The sequence below is a fragment of the Somniosus microcephalus genome, chromosome 21 (assembly GCF_052327205.1).
Source record: "Somniosus microcephalus isolate GS21.2 chromosome 21, FLI_Smic_1.0, whole genome shotgun sequence".
Taxonomy (NCBI): Eukaryota; Metazoa; Chordata; class Chondrichthyes; order Squaliformes; family Somniosidae; genus Somniosus; species Somniosus microcephalus.
Genome location: NC_141007.1, coordinates 71,488,273 through 71,512,173, shown reverse-complemented (window position 1 = coordinate 71,512,173; position 23,901 = coordinate 71,488,273). Strand labels below are relative to the sequence as shown.

General features: G+C 48.3%; 1 protein-coding gene across 2 annotated transcripts in view; it reads left to right on the top strand.

Moving 5' to 3' along the window:
* Positions 1 to 325: 325 nt before the first annotated feature.
* LOC147102946 (voltage-dependent calcium channel gamma-1 subunit-like) overlaps positions 326 to 23,901 on the top strand; it is a 44,908-nt gene continuing 21,332 nt past the window's right edge. For both annotated transcript variants that reach the window (XM_085963922.1, XM_085963921.1), the window contains exon 1: positions 326 to 664. In XM_085963922.1, coding sequence (XP_085820048.1) covers positions 424 to 664 — 241 coding nt within the window. In that variant the 5' untranslated portion in view covers positions 326 to 423. The remainder of the gene's footprint in view (positions 665 to 23,901) is intronic.

Below are 23,901 nucleotides of genomic sequence, written 5' to 3'. Positions count from 1 at the left end.
TTCTGTATAAACAAGCGGCCAGGCCCCAGCAGACAGCAGCTCTGAATAGAAAGGAATGTCAGTCCGGGCTCGACCTGTAACACGAGGAGCCCAGAGGCTGAGACAGACCCAAGGGGCCAAACCCCGAGCCCAAAGCTCACTCTCTCTGATCTCAATGTTAAAAAAAGTTCTCGCGGTGGCCCGAAAGGATTAGATTCCGGGTGTTTGATGCGACCCATGTGTGTGTGTAACTCACCGAGCGAGCGAACTCCAGATATAGAGCAACAGCTGGAAACTCTCCACCTCCGCGCCGCCTGGCCTGGACTGCTCTGGTCTGAGGCGGATCAAAGCAGGGGTGGGGTCACACGGTGCAAACTTTAAGAGCAGAGGACAGCGAAGAAGTACTTCGGGGGGAGGGAGGAGTCCAGGGTCTGCACCGGCACAATGTCCGAGGGAAAAGCAGGGAAGATTAAACTTACCTTCTGCATCGTGGCGGTGGGTATTCTCCTGATGGTGGTGGCTGTCAGCACCGATTACTGGGCGATGCTCAGCCCCAGGCTCGAAAGGACCAACACCACCTGTGAAGAAGCGCATTTTGGCTTATGGCGACTCTGCACCAAGCAGACCTTCGTCCTGACGGTGGATCCCGCCGGCAAGGGCTGTGGGACCACGGGTTTACCCGGAGGTTAGTGACAGCTGAATTGTATCTGAACTTTATCTGAAATAGAAGGAGGGGGAGGGGGGCAAATGACCAGGAATAAATCAGGCGGGCATTCGGTTGTTCAGTTTTTGTATTGCGAACTAAACCATTCTTCTTTAGTCCAAATCACTCAAGTCATTTTACTAAATAAACAAGGACTTGACCACAAATGTCATTGGAAAAGAACGTTTCACAAATACTGTGTAGACATCTAGGATTTACCAGTAACGGGGGAGGGCTACCTTCTCTGTGCACCAATCCACTTGATAAAAATACTGCCCTAAATTCACCGTGACGTCTCAATGAGCGGCACAGCCTCAGTGTCCGTGCCGGAGACGGAGTTGTGTTGCTTGGGGTTCCTGATGGGCGCTGGGAACCTTCTCTCGGTGACTTGACCAAGGGGCATCAATAAATCCGCGATCTTCTAGAATAGAGAAACACATCGTTCACCAAGTGTGGGGCTCAGGACCCGGACAAGCCCCCTCTCCTCCGGGAAAGCTGCTAATTGATTGAAAAGATTGGGGACTGGGCGAGAGACGGGTGTACTGGAAGGTCGGAGAGAGTGGATATGCTGGAGGAATCACTGGGAACTTTCTCTGTTTTCTGGCAACACGTCTCGTACTCTAACAGGACTGAACTTGGTTTGGAATCATTCTCAGACCCTGTTAATTAACTAGATTTAATTAACATGAAAATTCCCATTTCACTTCAGTCCGGCACTTCCATTGCTGCTGCCTACGTCAACTCACCCTATTTAATGACAAATTAAAATATATATGGGATAGAAACAGCTTAACTAAAGGCCCGCCTTGCTGGTTTGCCGAACAGGTGTTGGTGTTAGATTACACTGACTTTATTGGAGTTAAATATACTAACCAGAGCGGGCCGGCCTTCCTCCTAACTTTATACTACGAGTTGAGTTTTGATTCATCAGCCCTTTATTTCAGGATCGCTGTCCCTCCCTTGTCTCATTGCCCCGAATGCCTGACATGTGCCCGGGCCAACGAGCACACGAGGAAATTGGCAGTTCACCAGATACTTCACGGATGATGAAGGCCCTTTGACTCTTCTTCTCAGACAGGCTGGATACTCCTTCCATTACAACAGCTAATTGCTTCTTATATGATTCCAGGGTTTTTGTCTACACAGCTTTATCTGACAGTCCAGTCCAAGTGTTGATCACTCTCTGGTGAAGAACCTCCTGATACCAGGCCTAAACTTACCTTTTACTAGTTTAATATGCTATTGAGGTTCTTGATTGTTGTTGAGCCCCGAGTCTAAGACTCATCGTTCTCTTTCAGCACCACCCTGCGGGTACATGTCCCCTCCCTGGCGGCAATGCTTCCCATTGTCCTGTATTCAATGTTATCTTCCATTTGTTTGAGTAATTCTGGTCAATTCCCCTTTGATCCTACTGCTGCCCCTTCTAGTTTATCACCTGCAAGTTGGACCAGTTGATATTGAGTTTCTGAATGCAGGTAACCCCCCCTCATTCCAACTCCTCTCTCATGCCTCATGTGTCAGCGGAGGCTCAGTGGGTAGCACTCTCGTCTCTGAGTCAGGTTGTGGGTTCGAGTCCCACTCCACTAGGCTGTGCTGCACTGTCAGAGGCGCCTTGTTTTGGACCAGATGTTAAACTAAAATATTGGCCAACATCATGGCACTATTTCGGAGAGCAGGGGAGTTCTCCCGGGGTCCTGATCAATATTTATCTCTCATCTAACATCACAAACAGATTATCTGGTCATGGTCACATTGCTGTTTGTGGGAGCTTGCTGTGTGCAAATTGGCTGTCACCTTTCCTACATTACAGCAGTGACTGCACTTCAAAAGTACTTCATTGGCTGTAAAGCGCTTTGAGACGTCCTGAGGCCGAGAGGCGCTATAGAAATGCAAGACTTTATTTCTTTCTCACAAGTACTTGTTGTTTTCTATCTCTTAACCAATTTCTTGACAATTCCCAAGATTTGCCCAGAAGCTTTGGGTTTAACTTTATATTCCAATTACCTTTGGAAATCTAAGTACACAATATCCTAGAGTTCACCACAGTCCACTTTGGTTGTCACTTCCTCAAAGACGTTTGTCAGGTAGAATCTGCACTTTCTAAATCACGCTGACTGCTATTCATTGGGTTTTAAAGATAATCGTTAAGTTTACCCCTAATAATTGATTCCATCATTTTACATATAATTGAAGAGAGATTGATTGGTCTGTAGTTATGTGTCCGTTCTGTCATCGTTTTTGAATTTACATGTTCACCTGTTTCCAATCTATTAGTAACTCCCCAGTGTCCATTAACTGCCTTATAATAACATCAAAGGGCTAACATTGAACAGTAGTAACTAGGGCACTTTACTAGGATTTTAGGATGAACGGCTGGTTCGAGTGCTCTACCGATAACCGGACCCTTCAGATCCACCTGGGTAGTTTTCTACATCGAATCAGTGCTCGAGATAAAATTAAACCAGCAGCAAGACCCAATCCGGAATCAGGTTATATTTGGAGGCCGCCTGTTCATCTACTTATGGCATTCCCGTCTGCAGTCTGGGGAGAGGCTAGAATCCGCTCATCTGTCAACTCCAGGCAATATTGAAGCCTTTCATCTTACAGTATTCCCCAATTCCAATCGGGATTATTTCACAGTCTCCCCGAGTGTTTATGTAGAATGAATAATCTGCACAGCTCCGTGATTTAGTGTCCTTCCTCCCTCGAGCACTGGCCACCAGTGCAGTTACTCAGGGTCGATCAGTCCTCCAGCTTCACTCTCCCCACAGATCACCGTTTGGCAAAACTCCGGCCACGTTTCTGAAAGTCAGTCGCAGGAGGATTTGTGGATTCCATTTATAAACAGAGTTCACCAGGTGTTGGCTGGGCGCATCAATCTGGCGCTTGTTACTCCAGTGCTTGTTATACAGGAGCATGGGAACACCACCACCTCCAAGTTCCCCTCCAAGCCACACACCATCCTGACTTGGAAATATATCGCCGTTCCTTCATCATCGCTGGGTCAAAATCCTGGAACTCCCTAACAGCACTGTGGGAGTACCTTCACCACACGGACTGCAGCGGTTCAAGAAGGCAGCTCACTGCCACCTTCTCAAGGGCAATTAGGGATGGGCAATAAATGCTGGCCTTGCCAGCGATGCCCACATCCCATGAACGAATAAAAAAATATATAGTTAACCACCTCCTCAATTTTCTGGTTGCACTTCAGTCCCACGCTGTTGATCCTTGGACACCCGGTGTGGGGGGAGCGGGCAGGTCAGAGGACCTCCTCGTTGGGCAGCTCCTGGGCCTGGCCAAGGTGGCCATCAACTAGTCCAGGCAACGGGCGGTCGAGGGGGTCGTTCGGCCTGATTGCCTGCCTCTCCTCTGCGGTTATGTTCGCGCCCGGGTAGCCCCAGAGATGGAGCACGCTTGAGGCCTTCCATGACCGGAGGGGCTGGAATGCATCATCACCTCCCACCCCCCAACAAAATTGTAATTTGATTTCAGTTTCATCTAAATTTGGTTTAACTTGCGGTTTATTGGTTGCGCCCCGTTAAAAGGGGGCGCTTGCTTACTGTCTTACTGGTGATGGCACCAGCCGTCAATCACCCAATTTCAACATAAAAAGGTGTAAAGTTATCCATGCGATGTCCTGTTTCATTTGTACTGCCACCATCTGAGTCTACAGTCATTTGTTGAACAACCTTTACTGGTCACTGTGATCACACCAGCTGTTTACATGGAGTGTTTGTGCACTGATGTGACGCCGCATTCCACCTGGGGAAAATGGGTTTCACTGATGTTTACACCTGCTGACCATCGGGGTTTGTGTCCCTTCTCACCTACACTCCTTGATTTGTGAACCCAGGACTGTCTTTTGAACATAAGGCTGACGGCCTCATCCGCTGCACTCCACAATTCCATCCAATGTGTGAAAGAGGCTGCCCTTTGCTCACCCGCGTATTCTAGGCGTTTGCAGAAGTTCACTCACCCGGTGGACCATCGCACACTTTATGCCGTTTCGTTTTGGTTTCAATTAGCTTTATTATAGAAATGTACCTAAAAATAGTTGAGCATCAGAAGTGCAGCCTGAACCTTTGCGGTTGTGTTTAAGGAAAGTCGGAGCGCGCACACAAGCACAAAGGGTGAATCGACATCTCCAACGCCCACATTCACACCCTGCCTTCAGTCCTCGGGTAAGGTTCTGTATTTACATATACACATTGAAATATCAAATATACCCACTTGTGTCGGCATGGCTACAGCTTTACTCACTGTTTCTAAAATACTATCAGACTCCAACCAGGTGCCCCAGAGGGAGGAACATAAGCTGCAACATAATCTTTTTAATCTCTCTCAGTGATATCTGTGGGTGCTCAGTCGTTGAGTATATTCAAGGCTGAGATCGATAGATGTTTGGACTCTGGAATCAAGGGATACGGGCATTGGGCAGGAAAGTGGAGCTGAGGTCAAAGATCAGCCATGATCTTATTGAATGGCGGAGCAGGTTCAAGGGGTCATCCTCTTTTTGTGAACCCATAAATTTAGACAAATAAAAAAACTGTAAATAAACTATAAAACTGTAAATAAACCAATAAAACTCCAAATAAACCTTAATAATCAAATTAAAATTTGGTTCTCCAGCCCAATTATGCACTCCAGTCCCCGCGGCGCCCACCGGTCATTCAAGGGGTCATATGGCCCACTCCTGCTCCTATTGCTTGTGTTCTGGTGCTCTTATCTTCTCCCCTTGGAAGGACCTAACCTCACTAGTATATGGCCTCCACCTTGACTGTGGCCTTTCCTAATGTGTGGACTGAGGCAGCAAGTGTTGTCCGACTATTGCCCCGTGGGAACAGGATTCCTGCCCACACACACACATCCACTTTACAACGGGTTTTTTAAATATTATTTTCTTGGGATGTGGTAAGGCCACATTGATTGTCCATCCCTGCCTGCCCATAAAAGGTGGCGGTGGACTTTTCTCCTTGAATCGCTGCAGTCCTTGTGGTGATGGTGCTCCCACAATGGTGTTCAGGAGGGAATTCCGGGATATGGCCACAGCAACGATGAAGGAATACTCAAATCAGGAGGGTGTGTGACTTGCAGGAGAACTTGGAGGTGATGGTGTTCCCACAACATTGCTGCTTTTGTCCTTCTCGATGGTAGGTGTCAGAGGGGAGGGAGCTGCTGTCAAAGTAACCTTGGTTAGTTGCTGCAGTGCACCCTGTAAATCGTGCGTACTGCCGCCACAGTGTGCCCGTGATGGAGGGGGTGGCTATTGAGCCTGGTGGCAAGGGCACCAATCAAACAGGCTCCTCTGTCCTGGATGGTGCTGAGCTTCTTGCGTGGTGAGTATCCATCATACTCCTGACTTGACCCTCGTAAATGATGGCAAGGCTCTGAGGGGTCAGAAGGTGAGCCATTTGTTGCAGCGTACCTAGCCTCTGTCCTGCTCTTGTAGCCATGGTGGTTGAAGTGATTGACCAGCAGCTTAATGGACCAATGATAACTCCCAAGAAGTTGATGGCGGGGGACTTGGCAATGGTGGTGTTATTGAAGCTCAGGAGGAAGCAACTGGCTCTTCCTCTTGTTTGTGATCATTACCTGACACTTACGTGGTGTGAACATTATCTACCACTTGTCAGCCCAAGCCTGGATGTTATCCTGTTCCTGATGTAAGCTGGCAAGAGCTGCTTCATTATGGGAAGATTTGTGAATGGAGCTGAACACTGGAAACATCAGCAAAGAGCACCACTCCTGGCTTTAATATCACAGGGAGTGAACCAGATTGGCTGGACATTGACATCTATAATGGTGGGACCTTGGAAGCAAGACGAGTCAGATCATGCACTCAGCACTTTTGACTGAGGATACCTGCAAACACTTCAGCATTGTCTCTTGTACTCATGCTGGGATCCACCATTGTTAAGGATGGGGACATTCATGCTACTACTCCTCCTGTTACTTGCCTAGTTTTCCACTATCATTCTTGACTGGATGTGATAGGACTACAGAACTTTGCTCTGTTCCATTGGCTGTGGGACCACTTGGCTGTCTGTAGCCTACTGCTTTTGATATTTACCATGCAGGCAGCCCTGTTTGGTAGCTTCTAGTTTGATACCTCATTCTAAGCTATGCCTGGTGCTGCTCCTAGCATACCCTTCTACTCTCCCCATTGAATCAATGTTGGTCTTCCGTTCACTGGCATTGATCAGGATAGGGATGGATTCCCCCCTCCTAATCCCAGGGCTCTGACGCCAACTTAAATATCTAGCTCTAACTAGATAACTCGAGTGCACCAAGGATCTGGTAATTTTCCTCATCTCTATAGGAACAAGAGTATGCCATTCAGCCCCTTGAGTCTGTGCCGCCAGTTAGTTAGATCATGGCTGATCTGGACTTCCATTTACCTGCCTTTGCTTCATATCCCTTGATACCCTTATCCAACAACATTTCTTGATTTCAGTCTTGAACATTTCAACTGTCCCAGAAACCAGGGCCATTTGGAGGAGAGAGTTCCAGATTTTTACTACCCTTTGTGTGAAAAATTGCTTCCTGATTTCACTCCTCAATGGCCTGGCTCTAATTTTAAGATGATGCCCTCTTGCTCTGGATTCCCCGAGTGGAGGAACTGGTTTCTCTATATCTACCCTATCAAATCCCTTAATTATATTAAATATTTTGATTAGATCACCCCTCAAACTCCTAAAATCCAGGGAATAAAACCTGTTCATCACTGAACCCTTTAAGCCCTGGTATCATTCTGGTGAATCCGCACCGTACAGATATATCCTTCCTGAGGTTCAGTGCCCAAAACTGAACGCAGTCACTCCAGATTGGGTCTGACCAAGGCTCTGTACAACTGAAACACAACCTCCTCACTTTTATACTCCAACCCCCTCGAGATAAAGGCCAACATTCCATTAGCCTTTTTAATTACTGTGCACTAGCATTTAGTGACGTGTACATGGAAACGTAAATCCCTTTGCTCCTCCACAGCTCTTAGTCTCTCAGCATTAAGAAATTATTTCCATTTGTCTTTCTCGGATCCAAAGTTGATGACCTCACACTTTCCCACATTGGACTCCATCTGCTATAGTTTTCCCCACTCACTTAGTCTGTCTGTGTCCCTTTGTAACCTTCTGCTCCCATCTACACGATTTACTGTGCCTCTCAACTTAGTGTCATCTGTAAACTTGGATATACAACTCTTTATTCCTTCATCCAAGTCATTAATTTATATGGCGAAAAGTTGAGGCCCCAGTACAAATCCCTGGGGAACACAACTTGTCACACTCTGCCAATTAGAGAACGCTCCCTTTATCCCTACTTTTTGTTTCTGACTTCTCAACTAATTACACACCCACGTCACAAGGCTACCTACAATTGTGTGTGCTCTCACTTTTACTAATAATCTCTTGCGCGGAACCTTATCAAATGACCTTCTGAAAGTCCATATAGACAACATCCATGGACACTCCCCGAACTACCATGCCAGTGACGGCCTCAGGTCTGCGTGGACCAGTTGCACACCTGACAGTGACTTGTGAACAAAGGCAGTTTGCACTGAAATATGGTTGGAATGGGCCAAAATATAGTCGCTTGCAATTTTTGGGAATTCCACATTTATTATATGAACTCTTATATGCCAAACAGGCATCTGTCAAACAAATGCAAAAACAATTAAGAAAAAGAAGCCAATCATTCAATGCTGGGTTTCTGACCCAGAAGCAGAAATTTACAAGCAGCTACAATCATTCATCTTTAATTGGCCCGAGGAACTTGGCAAGCCACTGCAGTTACCAGGATGTGTCTACTTAGACCACTTTCCCACAGGAAGTAATTGACCAGTGGCCTTAAAGGAACAACCCAGCGGAAATGCGGCTTCATGTTAGCAGTGAAGTGTCATACAGTGCTCCAGACTACTGGCAGAAGCACCATGGGAGGTTCTCTTATACATTGTGTGTTGCTCCTGTCAGGATAAAATAGACTATCCTCCTGCTCATCAGCAGCAACACCATGGGAGATCTACTAGTGTAATAAAAATGTCATTTGGATTATTCAGTCACTTCAAACCAATGGCCCTGATCAGATTAGTGCTTTCAGAATGGTCTCTTATTGATTCTTCCATTTTTAGGACCCTGCTCCAAACAATATAGAGGGAATAGCTCAGTCTTCCTAGGTCTTAATGCTACACCAATCTTAAGGCAGCGACCATGTCTAAATTATAGGACACATAAATGTCTAGACTCTGACCACTCACTGTGGGCAACCACCACATCACAGATCTCACAGCAGGTGACAAAAACAAACTCAACCCCATTAAATTATTTTTACATGTCTGAGAAGAGGGAATGCTTTACTAGCCAATAAGACCAAATTAATCCTATTGGTCCCAATCATGTTAAGATGTGGATGTAGATTCTTGTGATGACACTGTTAACTCCTGTTCAGAACCCAGCTGGGATGCTTGTACAGGGAAGCGGACCTCCGGCATGAATCATCCATCGTGAGCTGGTTTGTATGAAAAATGTGCAGATGCCCAAGTCAAGCACCATGGTTGATGGGGACAAACTGAAAATCTTCCAGGAAATCTGTTTCACATTGAGAATCCCCTCCTCCAAAAAGCTCTTGACCCCTCTGTCCTAGTTAACTATCGTCCATCTCCAACCTCCCTTTCCTCTCCCAAGTCCTTGAATGTGTTGTTGACTCCCAGATCTGTGCCCATCTCTCCTGCAACTCAATTTAAATCCCTCCAATCAAATTTTCTGCTGCTCTCACAGTACTAAAACACCCCTAACCAAAGTCATTGGTTTGACATTCTGCGCGACTGTGGTGCATTATCCCCTCTCGTTCTCTCTGCATCTTTGACATAGTCAATAACACACTCCTCCTTTAATGCCTCTCCTCTGTTGTCAAGTTTGATGGGACTTCCATTTTATGGTTCCATTCTTACCTATCCAATTATACCCAGAGTATTTCTAGCGAGGGTTTCTCATCTCACCCTGAACCATCATCTTCAGAATCCCCAACCTTGACTTTCCCTTCCTTACCTACATGCTGTCCCTTGGTAACATCATCTGCAGATGTGGGCTCAGATTCCACATATATGCTGATGATGCCCAGCTCGACCTCTCCATCACCTCACTGCCTCTGGGCTGTCAGGCTGCTTGTCTGATATCCCACCTTAGCTCAACCATAACTTGCTCCAGTTAAAGATTGTGAAGACTGAAGGAGCCAACATCTTCAATTCTCTGTACAATTTTGTGCTCTTGCCAGTGACTCTATCCCTTTCCCTGGTCACTGTTTCAGGCTCAAGGGGACAGTTCACAATCTCAAGTGACTTGTTCAACTCTGAGCTGAATTTCCAAATCCATCTCCTCTCTTTCACAAAGTCTGCCTACTCTCACCTTCATAATATCACCTACTTCCACCAATACCTTGTTCCATCTGCTGCTAAAACAGTAATTTGAGACCTCCAGGTTTGATTATTTCAAAACTCTCCAGTCCTCCGCCCTCCATAAACTTCAGCTCACCCAAGATTCCGTTGTCTGAATCCTATCCCGCACCAAGTCCCAAGCATCCCTGTCTTCACTCACCTCCATTGAGGAGTTGGGGGACTGGGAGCCACATTTAAAATCCTCATCCTTGTGTTTAAATCCTTCCATGGTCTTGCCCCTCCTTATCTTTAACCTCCTCCAGCCCTAAAACTCCCTCCCAAACTCTCCATTCCTCACGCCGACCTCTCATACCTCCCCCTCCACCACTGTGTCTTTAGCTGACTAGCTTCCACTCTCCATAGACCTATCCAACTTTCTCTCTTCCTTTAGGAACCCTTCTTAAAATCCAGCTCATTGGCCAATTTTTGGTCACCCCACTTAAGTTGGCTTAGTGTCCGTTTTCCTTACGCCTCTGCGATGCGGCCCTGGTATAAATGTGGTCTATAAATGCAGGTTGCTGTTGTTGACATCTATTTAGGTTCAGAGATCGCAGGTCAAGGATCATAACCCCCAGCAGAACAGGAGTTCGATGTAATTAATGACTTGGTGGGTTAAATCTCAGTGAAAATAGGACAAGCAATGAATTAAGCCATGGCGTCTTCTGTAAAAAAAAAAGGGATGACAGTTACTTAACTCTTTGGCAAGGTGTTGATAACCCATTAAATGTACATTTCTTGTGTCAAATGAACTGGTTTTAAATCACAAAGAAATTTATCTCCAGTTAGAGTTGAGAGCAGTCCTTAAACTTTTAAACATGCAAATGCGATCACAAGACCCATCTCCAATCTGATTGCAAAACACTAGACGCTTGCGGTCATTAATAGACCTCAGTCTGGATCCATCTCCTCGCTGGCAGCTGCTGATAAAGTGATAAGATTGCAGACATGAGCAGCATTAAAGAGGGAGTTAGGCCGTCCAGCTCACTGACCTCCTCAATGTGCTCAACTTCAAGACTATGTTATAGTAAATTCTATGGGGGGGCGGGACCTTCATTCAATAAAACACAACTGAGACCCCGGGGGAAAGGCTGGAGTTCGGGTTAAGTGTTGACCCTGCCAAACATTGAAAACAAATCAGAGTCTGAGAGTCCAGTCACTTTAACACGGTAACAAATCCCGTAAACACCACCCAGATCACAGGACAGTCCCAAACTTGCCCTGTGAGGGGTTTTCAGTAACTTAGGACAGTGTTGGCCAACAGATATCACTGACTGGCCACAGGTGTGGCCACAGCGACACTGTATTAGCCGCCTGCACTAATTTTAGTAGAAAATGTCAGACACAATACAGGATAAATGTACTTCGCGTGTATATTTACTTAAACATTACCACCATTCAGTGGAAAACTTTGCAATCTTTCTCTCTCACCAAAGTTTGGAACTCTGGCCTGAATTTATCAGACACAGCACCTTGGTGCAGCTTCTAGCTTTGCGTCCAGCAGTTGGGACTTTATCAGAGTAATTGCTGAGAATGTTGACTCGCACAACGAGACGCTCCAGGCCCGGCCCAGACCCGCCCCGTCCAGGCCCGCTCCCCGGCCCAGACCCGCTCCCCGTCCAGACCCCTCCCCGTCCAGACCCGCCCCCATCCAGGCCCAGACCCACCCCCGGCCCAGACCCGCTCCGTCCAGGCCCGCTCCGGCCCAGGCCCAGACCCGCCGCGCCCAGGCCCGCTCCCCGGCCCAGGCCAGCCATCCGGCCAGGCCCAGACCCGCTCCCCGGTCCAGGACCAGGCCCGCTCCCTGGCCTAGGCCCGCCCCCGCCCCGGCCCAGACCCCGCCCCCCTCCCAGGCCCAGACCCCCTCCCCCCTCCCAGGCCCAGACCCCCTCCCCCCTCCCAGGCCCAGACCCCCTCCCAGGCCCAGACCCGCCCCTGTCTAGGCCTGCTGCCTGGCCAGGCCCAGACCTGACCCCGTCCAGGTTCAGACCTCCGGTCCAGGCCCGCTCCCCAGCCCCCGCTCACCATCCAGAACATGGTTGGATGCTGCTTGTCCTTTGTCATAAAGTGCCCGGTTGGGAGTTGCTCGTTATTAGTCGGGATTGATTTCCTCAGCTGGAGTGGTTGTTCTGATTGGTTGAGCTGATCAGGATGACTGCTTCCCTCTCCATACAATGGGGGGAGATTTAACCTAAAAAAATGAGCGTGTTGGGGTTGTGGGGGATATTAAAGTGTTAAAAATCGGAATCGCAACCTGAAGCCGCCTCCAACCCGCCCGCTTCCAGTTTTAGCTGAGGGAGGATGAGGGGACAGGGGCGGTCGGATGGGGTGGAGGGGGGGTGCGGGACGCCAACCTGCTCCCAGGAAGCGGGTCATCTATTTAAATCTTATATTGAGGCTGGAAGCCTCTGCTTTAACTGCCATTTTGTATTTAACTTTAGCCGGTCGGGTTTTGCAGGCCTCGTGAAACCTGCCAGCTAGTGGAAGGCGAGGACTGCTGGATCCAGGGGGTTTGTGCCTTTACACTGACCTCCTGGATCCAGGGTCCCTGCCTAACCCACCCCCCACGATTGGAGACCCCCCCCCCAGGCCTCTGACCCCACCCCCCCGCTCCTCTGGCCTTCCCCGTTCTGCTCCCGGCCCACGATCCTCTTCTGACGCCCGCTACCCCCCTCCCCCATTGCTGTCCCCCCAGCCCCCACGTGATCCCTCCCTCCTCTCCGCGGCCTAGTGCCGCAGGCCTACCCTCCAGGAGCCAGCCAGCTAATCAGGCTGGCTGCGGGTGGGAAACAAGCTTCCCATTCAGATCCTTCCTGCCATTAACTTCGGCAGGGCCTGGAGGAAACCCATTCTCCCGGGGTTCCCGCCCGCCTCGGAGATCCCCTGCTCCCCCATTAAAATTCAACCCAATGTTTGTGGTGTTTCCACGCTGCTGAAGTCCGGCGTTTTGGCCCATGTCACACACCACGTCAGCAGATAACTAATGAGCAGTGACGAGCTTTGATTGGATGTATTCCTGGAGTTTCATCACATGACCTCCCCATCGCCCACCCGGCCAAACAGCCTCTTTCCCCCCTTTAACTTCAACATTTATTGTTTTCGTTCAATTCTGTTAACAGAGTAATACATGTTAGAAGTCAAGCTGACAACGTCATCCCAGTTACTGAACCTCAGCGCGGAGCGGGGGAATAGAAGCACTTTGGGTCAATGAGTGAATTTGCTGACTATTTAACTCCCTCGCACCGCTGAAAGTTTACTAAAACTGACACATCTGAAACACAACAAGAGCCTAAAAGCACCGAACAAATGTGCTCTAGCTCTGCAACATCTGTTAGTTGAACACTGGGGTGCCCTTCGATTACAACAACAGTGGAAAGTGGACACGGGGGAGGGAAAGTTTCTCGTTGGGGGCGCGACTGCTGGTTGTCGGGTTTCAGTTCCGCCCCCAATGACGTCCGGCCAACCCACGCTATTTTCCCTTGATTGACCTTGTTAAGCCCGCCCTGCGGGCTTACCAGGCCGATTAAGGGAAAGCCGGTGACAGAGGACGTCAGCGTATGACGTTTCATCTGTCAAAAATTTTTGATAGATCAATTGTCATTGTTTGACAGCTTTGAGAAGCTGTCACTCAAACACTGACAATCTCTGTTCTAAGGTGAGCCCTTGTACAAAGTCTCACCAAAACCTCTTTTCTGAGCAGAAATCAGATGGCTGTTGCATCTGAGAATGCAGCAGCCATTCTGCCATCTCTGCCGTTGAGATGAGGCACCTCCGGACCCCCAACGGTTAAAGCCTGCAGGAAGAAACAAAGGTAAGGAAACTTTTTCTAACACTTTTCACTCACCTCTCATACTTACCTTCCACACTTGCACCCATCACTCACCTCCACAGCGCACTTTTCGAACCCTCTCACCCCCGCAAACCCACTGCTCGCCTCGCTGACCCTGGCGAGGTTTCCCGACTTCGGGAAGCCCGCACTTGTGTTGGCAAAATGGGGATAATCCTGTTAACAGGCAGTTAAGTGGCTGTAATCCCCTTCCCGCCTCGAGGAGACGGGTCCCAGCGCGAGTTGGGGACCCGTCTCCTGGGAAGATGTCACAGAGGCGGGATGGGGGTGGGCTCGGTACCCGCTCCCAGTTTCTGCCATTTTCTCGGCAGACCTGCCTCCCCAGGGCTGGCAAAATTCCCCCCTGGGTGGGTGTCTGAAATGGGAAGAGGTCCATTCCACAGCCAAAACATCCCTCGCTTCGACGAGCAAAAACAAGAGGGAAAAAAACCCTACAGTACTTTTATATCATGCTCCTGACACACCATCGGGACCCGGTGCACCAAAGTCAAATGGCTGAGTCCCTCTGACCACCGTCCATTGTATATCTGGCACACCCGCCCTGGTGGCAGGAGCTGGTGTACTGGCACAGTACCAGAGTCACAGAACAATGGGTTAACAGTGTGTGGCTCAGGTGTGTGCTCTCCTCACGGCTGAACAGCTCGCTAATCCTTCCTGTCTGGACTCACCAGTGAATAATCCGGCATTTGGAGCGAGCGGCCGGAGCCTGTGGGACTGTAACCCAGCACAGACCAGCAGCCTCGGGCCAGGTGCAGAAGGAATGGGGGGCGGGGGGGAACAGGAGAGCAGAAAGAATTTAGAAAAAGCCCACTTTGAATTAGACAGGAGAATTCTGTAGGGGTTTTTTTTTGAAGAAGTATTTTAGATTTTACTTTTTATTTCCAGTCACAGAACGAAATTGAGTGATTGTGACTTTTGGGATGAGGTGACCTGGTGAGTTTAATTCTTCATCCCTGCATAGAAGGTTAACAAGAAGTGCCGTGAATGTGGGGTCTGAGTTGCTCTGGTCACAGTTGCAGAGAGAGCTGGAGCCACACATAGCGAGGGGAGCACACAGCTATCCAGGGCGGCATGTTTTAGGAATCCTATTTAAGGGTTGTTAGAATAACTTCCTCAGTTACTCACTGGGTAAAAAGCATTGCCGAGTGAAGTGCTGCCTTTTGTTTCATTTCAGTGGTGATGGCTGGTGCCATCACCAATTCAAGAGGAGTCCAGTGCCCCCTCTGCCTCTGTCTCTTTTTTCCCATTTTTTTTCTCTCTCCCACATGGCAGCTGTCGATCATTCTGCTATTCCCATTTACACTTCATCTAGACTCATCTTTTGTTTCTTAACTTGTCCCATTACCATCTCCTTTTGCCTTGCACCATCATCCCTTTTATATCTTAAATAATCTCTCCTATCTTCCATCCTATCACAGACCTTCCCTTTTGTTCTCTCCTCCAACCCCCCCCCCCCTCCCGGCCCCTACACTTGCTTAAAAATCTGTTCCATCTCCAAATTTTTCCAGTTATGACGAAGGGTCATCGACCTGAAATGTTAACTCTGTTTCTCTCTCCACAGATGCTGCCTGACCTGCTGAGTATTTCCAGCATTTTCTGTTTATATTCCCCTTTTTTAAAGGAGCACAGCCAATAAAACTGTAACTTCAACAAAATTTAAAGGAAACTTACCAAATTAAATCAAAATTCTGTTTTTGGGGGGGGGGGGGGGGGCGGGCGGGGGCATGGTGATGATGCACTCCAGTCCCTCCGGTGCCCACCAGTCATGGAAGGCCTCGAGCGTGCCGGTGGACACCGTGTGCTCCACCTCCGGGGCCACCCGGGCGCGAACATAACCGCGGAAGAGAGGCAGGCAGTCGGGCTGAACGACCCCCTCGACCGCCCGCTGCCTGGACCAGTTAATGGGCGAATGCAGTGCTCAGTCAGAAAGTCTCAGCTTCCATTCTGCTGCGGGTCGAGTTGGCTGATATCACTCTGGGGTGGTATTGGTGGGGGCGGGCGGTCAGCAGCCCCTGGGTGAGAATGCGGCCAAATTAGCCACATTCCCCCTCCTTATTGAAGTGACCCCTACCACAAGTGTAGGTGCAGGTGTCCACAGAGGAAAGGTTACTACAATACAAAGGCGAAACACTGCGGATGCTGGAAATCTGAAATATAAACAGAAAATGCTGAAAACACTCAGCAGGTCAGGCAGCATCTGTGGAGCGAGAGACAGAGTTAACGTTTCAGCTCGATGACCTTTTGGCAATTCATTTTATAGGCTCAAACATGGAGCATGGCCAATTGGGCGAGATACCACAGGGTCATCAACAGCACAGGCCTGAGCCCCATCAAGAATTGTGCCTTCTGGAGAAGAGAAATCTGAGGAAGAAGCCTTCACACCTCCAATGAAAGAATGATCATTTTTATTTATTTTAAGCACAGAGTGTTAATGTGAGAAAAGCCATGAGGTTTAACAGGCTCTTGGAGATCTGATTGAGAGTGAGTCCTGTGTGGATGAACCTGCTCCAACAACATTGTGGCAACAACATAGAATCATAGAAATTTACGGCACAGAAGGAGGCCATTCGGCCCATCGTGTCTGTGCCGGTTGAAAAAAGTGCTCTCCAGCCTAATCCCACTTTCCAGCTCTCGGTCTGTAGCCCTGCAGGTTACGGCACTTCAAGTGCATATCCAAGTACTGTTTAAATGTGATGAGGGTTTCTGCCTCTCCCACCCTTTCAGGCAGTGAGTTCCAGACCCCCACCACCCTCTGGGTGAAAAAGGTTCTCCTCAACTCCCCTCTAATCCTCCGACCAATTACTTTAAATCGATGCCTCAACATAGGATCACAGGGCTGCAAAAGCACCTTTTAATATTTGTTGTTGTAATGGCCAATATTGCATTGAATAGCAGATGAGTTCAAGGGGCAACTTGACCACATAACCCTTGAAGGATACTTGAAGGTCAGTGCATTGCACCAAGAGATGTTGAGTTGAATATTTACAGTGTTCCACACATTGCGTATTCTATCACACCAGAATAACGCTGAGCAATACTGCAGCACATTGGTCCCCTCTCCACTCCCTTCAGGGAGGGGTGGAGAATTGGAGGATAAGTCAATTGAAGCTGTTATTTGATCCTGGGTGTTTTACTGATAGATGGCGACAGGCAGCGTGTGAATGGTGCTTGGCACTGGGGAACAGTAGAAAGAGGAGCAAAACATCAGAATCCACTCCAAGTGGACATTTGACAACTGTTGCAGGGTTGGCTAGGGGTGAAACAACACACGTAAGTGTCAAATCTTTTGGTATTTTCAACATAAGGGAAAAAACAGGAGTGAAATACCGCACCTGGTTTGAACTCCCATCATGCCTCCCAGCTAAGAACATAAGAATTAGGAGCAGGAGTCGGCCATACGGCCCCTCGAGCCTGCTCCGCCATTCAATAAGATTATGGCTGATCATCGACCTCAACTCCACTTTCCCGCCCGATCTCCATATCCTTTGATTCCCCAAGAGTCCAAAAATCTATCGATCTCAGCCTTGAATATACTCAAAGATTCAACATCCACAGCCGTCTGGGGCAGAGAATTCCAAAGATTCACAACCCTCTGAGAGAAGAAATTCCTCCTCCTCCTCAGCCTTAAATGGCCAACCCCTTATCCTGAGACTATGCCTCCTAGTTTTAGACTCTCCAGCCAGGGGAAACAACCTCTCAGTATCTACCCTGTCAAACCCCTTCAGAATCTTATGTTTCAATGAGATCACCTCTCATTCTTCTAAACTCCAGAAACCAGAAACCCTGGATGAACGGAGAGGTCCGCTCGCTGTTGAAAGCACGCGACGCAGCATTTAAATCTGGCGACGCGGCGGCTTACAGTGCAGCTAGGACCAACCTAAAAAAGGGTATCAGGAATGCCAAAAGGAAACAGACACTGCGGATAGAGGATCATTTCCACAACAACTCGGACCCCCGGCGCATGTGGCAAGGCATCCAGTCCATCACTGACTACAAGGGCAAAAATACCAGCCCCCCGGTTAGCAATGCCTCCCTTCCGGAGGAGCTTAACAACTTCTATGCTCGCTTCGACAGGGACAACAGGGAGCCGGCTACCAAAGCCTTGCCACCCCCGGAAGACCAGGTGCTCACTCTGTCGACCTCCGACGTAAGGGGTGTTCTACGCGGAGTGAACACACGAAAGGCTGCTGGACCGGATAGCATCCCTGGACGGGTACTCAAGGAATGTGCTGATCAGCTGGCTGATGTCTTCACCGCCATCTTCAATCTGTCATTGGCCCAGGCAGTAGTCCCTACATGCTTCAAGACTGCTACCATTATTCCTGTGCCAAAACAAATGGCTATGACGTGTCTGAATGACTATCGACCTGTCGCACTCACACCCATCATAATGAAGTGTTTCGAGAGACTGGTCCTGGCTCACATCAAAGCCAGTGTTCCCGCCTCTCTTGACCAACACCAGTTTGCCTATCGTGCAAACAGATCAACGGAGGATGCAATCACAACTGCTCTACACTCGGCACTGAATCACTTAGATGGTAAAGAGACCTACATCAGAATGCTGTTCATAGACTATAGCTCAGCATTCAACACTATCGTCCCCAACAAGCTGGCCACCAAACTCCAAACTCTTGGCCTGAACACTTCCCTCTGCAACTGGACCCTGGACTTCCTAACAAACAGACCCCAGTCTGTCAAATTAGGTAACCACACCTCCCCCCCCCCCCCGACCCTGAACATGGGGGCCCCACAAGGATGTGTGCTGAGCCCCCTCCTCTACTCCCTCTTCACCCACGACTGTGTGGCTGTTCCTGGTTCCAACACCATCATCAAGTTTGCGGATGATACCACGGTAGTAGGCCAGATCACCAACAACGATGAGTCAGCCTACAGGGAGGAGGTCCAGCATCTCATGAAGTGGTGCGCCGATAACAACCTGGCCCTTAACATCAAGAAAACCAAAGAAATCATTGTGGACTTCAGGAAGTCTAAAGGCGGAAGTCACACCCCCATCCACATCAATGGGGCTGTGGTGGAAAGGGTGGACAGCTTTAAGTTCCTCGGAGTCCACATCACGGAAGACCTCTCCTAGTCCCTCAATACCTCCTATCTGGTGAAGAAGGCCCAGCAGCGCCTATATTTCCTAAGGAGGCTGAAGGGATGTAACCTGTCACCCCTGATCCTCTCTAACTTTTACCGCTGCACAATAGAGAGCATCCTGACGAACTGTATCACAGTATGGTATGGCAGCTGTAGCTACTATGACCGGAAAGCCCTGCAGCGGGTAGTCAAAACTGCCCAACGCATTACTGGCACCCGGCTACCGACCATAGAGCACATATACCAGAAACGCTGTTTACGGAGGTCACAGTCCATCATCAAAGACCCTACCCACCCCAGCCACAGTCTGTTCGCCCTCCTGCCATCTGGGAGACGCTACAGATGCATTCGCACCCGTACGACCAGATTTAGGAACAGCTTCTTTCCCAGGGCTGTCATCCTACTGAACTCCACAAATAAACACTAAAGCCTGCACATCTGCCAATGCACTTTATTATGGTTATGTTTATGTTAATGTATTACAAGCCAAATGAATGTTGAATGTTTAAATGTCTTAATCTAAATGTACACTCTCGGGAGCCGCAAGCCTACATCTCGTTGTACTGCACTTGTGCACTAACAATGACAATAAAGTTGATTTGATTTATAGGCCCATTCTACTCGATCTCTCATCATAGGACAGCCCTCTCATCCCAGGGATCAATCCAGTGCTGATTATGACTTGTTTTGATTTGGCACTGAGTGAGTTGGGGGGGGGGGGGGGTCAGGCACCTTTTCAAGGAGGATGTGAAGCCTAGAGGGAGTCGCATTGCTGGGCTGCTGTATTGTGCTTCCCAGAAGCCAGCTCAAGATGACCATTGGCAAAGGCCGGAGAGCAGGCCAGCTGCCCCTTGGCTGCAGGGCATGCTTGGGTCCGCGAGACCCTTAATGGACAAAAGGGAGGAAAAAATAAAAGGGATCTCCTACCTTCAAAAGAAAAATGAAGTTACAAAGAAATAAATAAATACAGGCATTTATTTCTGCAGAGGCTCTCCAGTCATTTGTTTAGAAGGGTCTGAAATGATTGCTGTGATTCTGCACTACTAGATGCCAGCTGTGGCTCAGTGCGCAGTGCTCTCGCTTAGAGGCAGACAGTTCTGAGTTCAAGTCCCATGCCAGCCACTTGAGCACAAAGTTGACACTCCAGGGGTGCTGCCTTCCAGATCTAGATGTTAAACCAAGGCTCTCTCAGGTGGATTCCATGACCCTATTTGAAGAAGAGCAGGGGAGTTTGCCCTGGTATCCTGGCTAATATTTATCCCTGAACCAATGCCATTAAAAACAGATGATCTGGAGATTATCACATTGCTGTTTGTGGAACCTTGCTGTGTGCAAATTGGCTGCTACATTCCAGCAGTGACTACACTTCAAAACAGTACTTCATTGGCTGTAAAACGCTTTGGGATGCACTCAAGTCTTTTCTTTTGCTCAGTTTCCTTGAGGCTGTGTATATACCCTGCAGGGCTGCATTCAATGGGTGTCAACTCACCTTAATGGCGTAAACTTACCAGCTATGAATTTGTCACAGGGCTGAAATCTCCCACTTTCAATGTGCACATTTTAACTTTTACTCTATGGCAAAGCACCATGATTGATGGGCTCCATAAACAGGCCCAACACCATTGAAATTAATCATCCCAGAACTCTCAGCAGTTATTTGCAACTGGTAATTTTCAACGCCTCCCTCACTATAAATACACATTGCATTAATTTACAAACAATAGGCTATAGCAATAAATATCAGGACAGCAGTGGAGTTCTTTGGATGCTTTTGCGAAACGAGTATTCAATTTGAAGGTTGCACTGTTGCTTCTGTTCCATGGGAGACTGGCAATAAGTCAGGCTGATAAATGGCGATCAAGCAATCTGAATCTTACCAGTTATTTTATAATTCCCCTTCTACAGGGCAGCCAAGAAGTCAGGTTGGTGAGATGTGCTAATAACTATACTGCATGCTTCTGTAAAATCACTCAGGTGGGTCATACGTTTTCAATTTCAGGGTCCCCATGCCGTAGAGGATCTATGAGGCATCACAATCCTGTCTGGAGTTGGGCATTGGATGTGACGATATTGTCTTGAGAATTCCATAACTCTAAGTGTCAGCTGAGGCTCAGTGGGCAGCGCTCTCTCTCACCTCTGAGTCAGAAGGTTGTGGGTGCAAGTCTCACTCCAGAGACTTGAGCACAAAAATCTAGGCTGACACTCCAGTGCAGTGCTGAGGGAGTGCTGCACTGTCAGAGGTGCCGTCTTTCGGATGAGACGTTAAACCGAGGCTCCGTCTGCCCTCTTGGGTGGACATAAAAGATCCCATGGCACTATTTCGAAGAGGAGCAGGGGAGTTTATCCCCGGTGTCCTGGCCAATATTTATCCCTCAATCAACATCACTGAAACAGATTATCTGGTCTTTATCACATTGCTGTTTGTGGGAGCTTGCTGTGCGCAAACTGGCTGCCACGTTTCCTACATTACAACAGTGACTACACTTCAAAAGTACTTCATTGGCTGTAAAGCGCTTTGGGATGTCCTGAGGTCATGAAAAGCACCGTAGAAATGCAAGTTCTTTCATCATTTTGTATTTGTTAACTCATTGTGTGCCCACTGAGGTGAGGGATATTAAACCCGGGGAATTCTAGTGCCTGGGGTCGCCATCAAGCACTCACAGGTTTGTTAAAGCACAGCCAGACTGGAGTAAAGTTCTCTCTGCCCTGCCACAACAACGTGCGTGAGCCCCAGTTTGAACAGAGCAACTCCTCCTGCATATATCATATTCCCCCTGTTGTATCCATGTGTTGATGGAGACACGGAATGCAGGAGTTGGTTTAACAGGTGTTTACTGAACAAAGTCTGGAGGTGAACTAAAAGATACAAGATGCTATACAGGCTTATATACCTGAGTGGTCACTACCGGTATTACAGTACACAGGGGCTCTTAAAGGTACATACACTACAATTCCTCCCCTTTTAGATAATTAGTACATAACATTTTAAGTAATCATTAATTAACATGTTTACAAGAACAATAATCTACACATTTGCTGCAGTTAATCAATTATAAGTCAGTCTCTCTGGAGGCTTCCTGACTCGGTCCGGATAACGCCTCGGTGGTGTAGTAGGTTCTTTTGGCAAGGTCGATTCAGCTTGAATGCCAGTGTCGGGTTCATCTGGTTCCAGTATCTCCGGATCGGAGGTAGATACTATGGTTATCTCTGCTTCATCATTAGGTGTATAGAGTTGTGGTGTAGGTTGTCCCTTTTCGGATGACTCTATGATCTGGTCAGCATGGCGCCTTATTATGCTTTCACCAATGTCCACGGTATACATCAGTGGTCCTAGTCGTGTGCAAATAGTTCCAGGCTGCCATTTCTCGGTATGGTAGTCCCGGGCCAAAACTTGTTGACCTATCTGGAAGGTTCTAGTTGGCCTTTCATTCATGCCTTGAAATTGCCGGTTCTCTACGTCCCTTCTGATGTTTGGCTTGATCAAATCCAGCCGGCATCTTAGTCTTCTATTGAAAAACATCATGGCGGGAGTTTGGTTAGTAACCACATGTGTTGCATTCCTGTATGCAAACAAGAAGTTATCTACCTTATGTTGTAGATTTATGTCTTCATTACCCATGGCCTTTATGGCCTTCTTGAAGGTCTGGACAAACCTTTCAGCTAATCCATTGGTGGCGGGATGGTATGGGGCGGACGTGTAGTGCTTAACCCCATTGTTTTTTAAGAACTTCCTGAATTCTTCGGACACAAATTGTGGTCCATTATCAGAACAGATCTGTTCAGGCAGCCCATTCCTGGCAAATATGGTCCTTAATACTGTGATGGTTTTTTCCGTGGTGGTGGAGCAGCAAAGTCGATATGTACCCTTTGCCATGGAGATGAGGGCCACTCCCATGGATGTAGGGGGGCTTGTGGTGGGGCGTTTTGGACCTTCTGACATCCTAGACAGCTCTTGGTCATTTCTTCGATGTCTCCATCGATACCTGGCCACCACACAAACGCTCTGGCTAGGTTCTTCATTTTCACTCCACCCAGATGCCCCTCGTGAAGCTCCTTTAGCACTTTATCCTGGAGTTTGGGTGGAATCACCACTCTGAATCCACACATCAAGGTTCCTCGGCACACTGACAGCTGTTCTCTTCTTTGCGAGAATGCTGGCAACAGTGGTTCGCCATGTGCTGGCCATCCCTTCACCGTTAAATCGTAGACTCGTGAGAGAGTCGGGTCATTTCTCGTTTCCTTTTCAATGGTAGAATTTGTTACTGGTAGACATTCTACTATGGTTGAGTGGAACATCTCCACTGGGTCCACTGTAGGTGCCTCTTCTACCGTTGGCAACGGTAGGCGCGATAAACCGTCAGCATTCCCATGCTGTTTTGATCCTTTGTATTCTATGTCATATTGGTGTGCCCCTAGGAAAAGGGACCACCTCTGTAGCCTTTGCGCTGTCATAATGGGAACGCCCTTTTTAGGGTTGAATATGGAGACAAGGGGTTGATGGTCAGTCAACAAGGTAAATTTTTGTCCGTGTAGGTAATGGTTGAATTTCTTCACTCCCCACACCAGGCTGAGTGCTTCCCTGTCGATCTGGGCATAGTTACGCTCAGCTGAGTTCAATGAGCGTGATGCAAAAGCTATCGGCCGCTCCGAGCCATCAGGGAATCTATGCGATAATACCGCTCCTACGCCGTAAGGGGATGCATCGCACGCTAGTCTGATTGGCAGTGATGGGTTGTAATGAGCCAACACTTCCTTGGACGTGATCAAGCCTTTGCATTTATGGAAGGCACGTTTACAGTCTTCGCTCCATTTCCAAATTACTCCCATTTGTAGCAGTGCGTTAAGAGG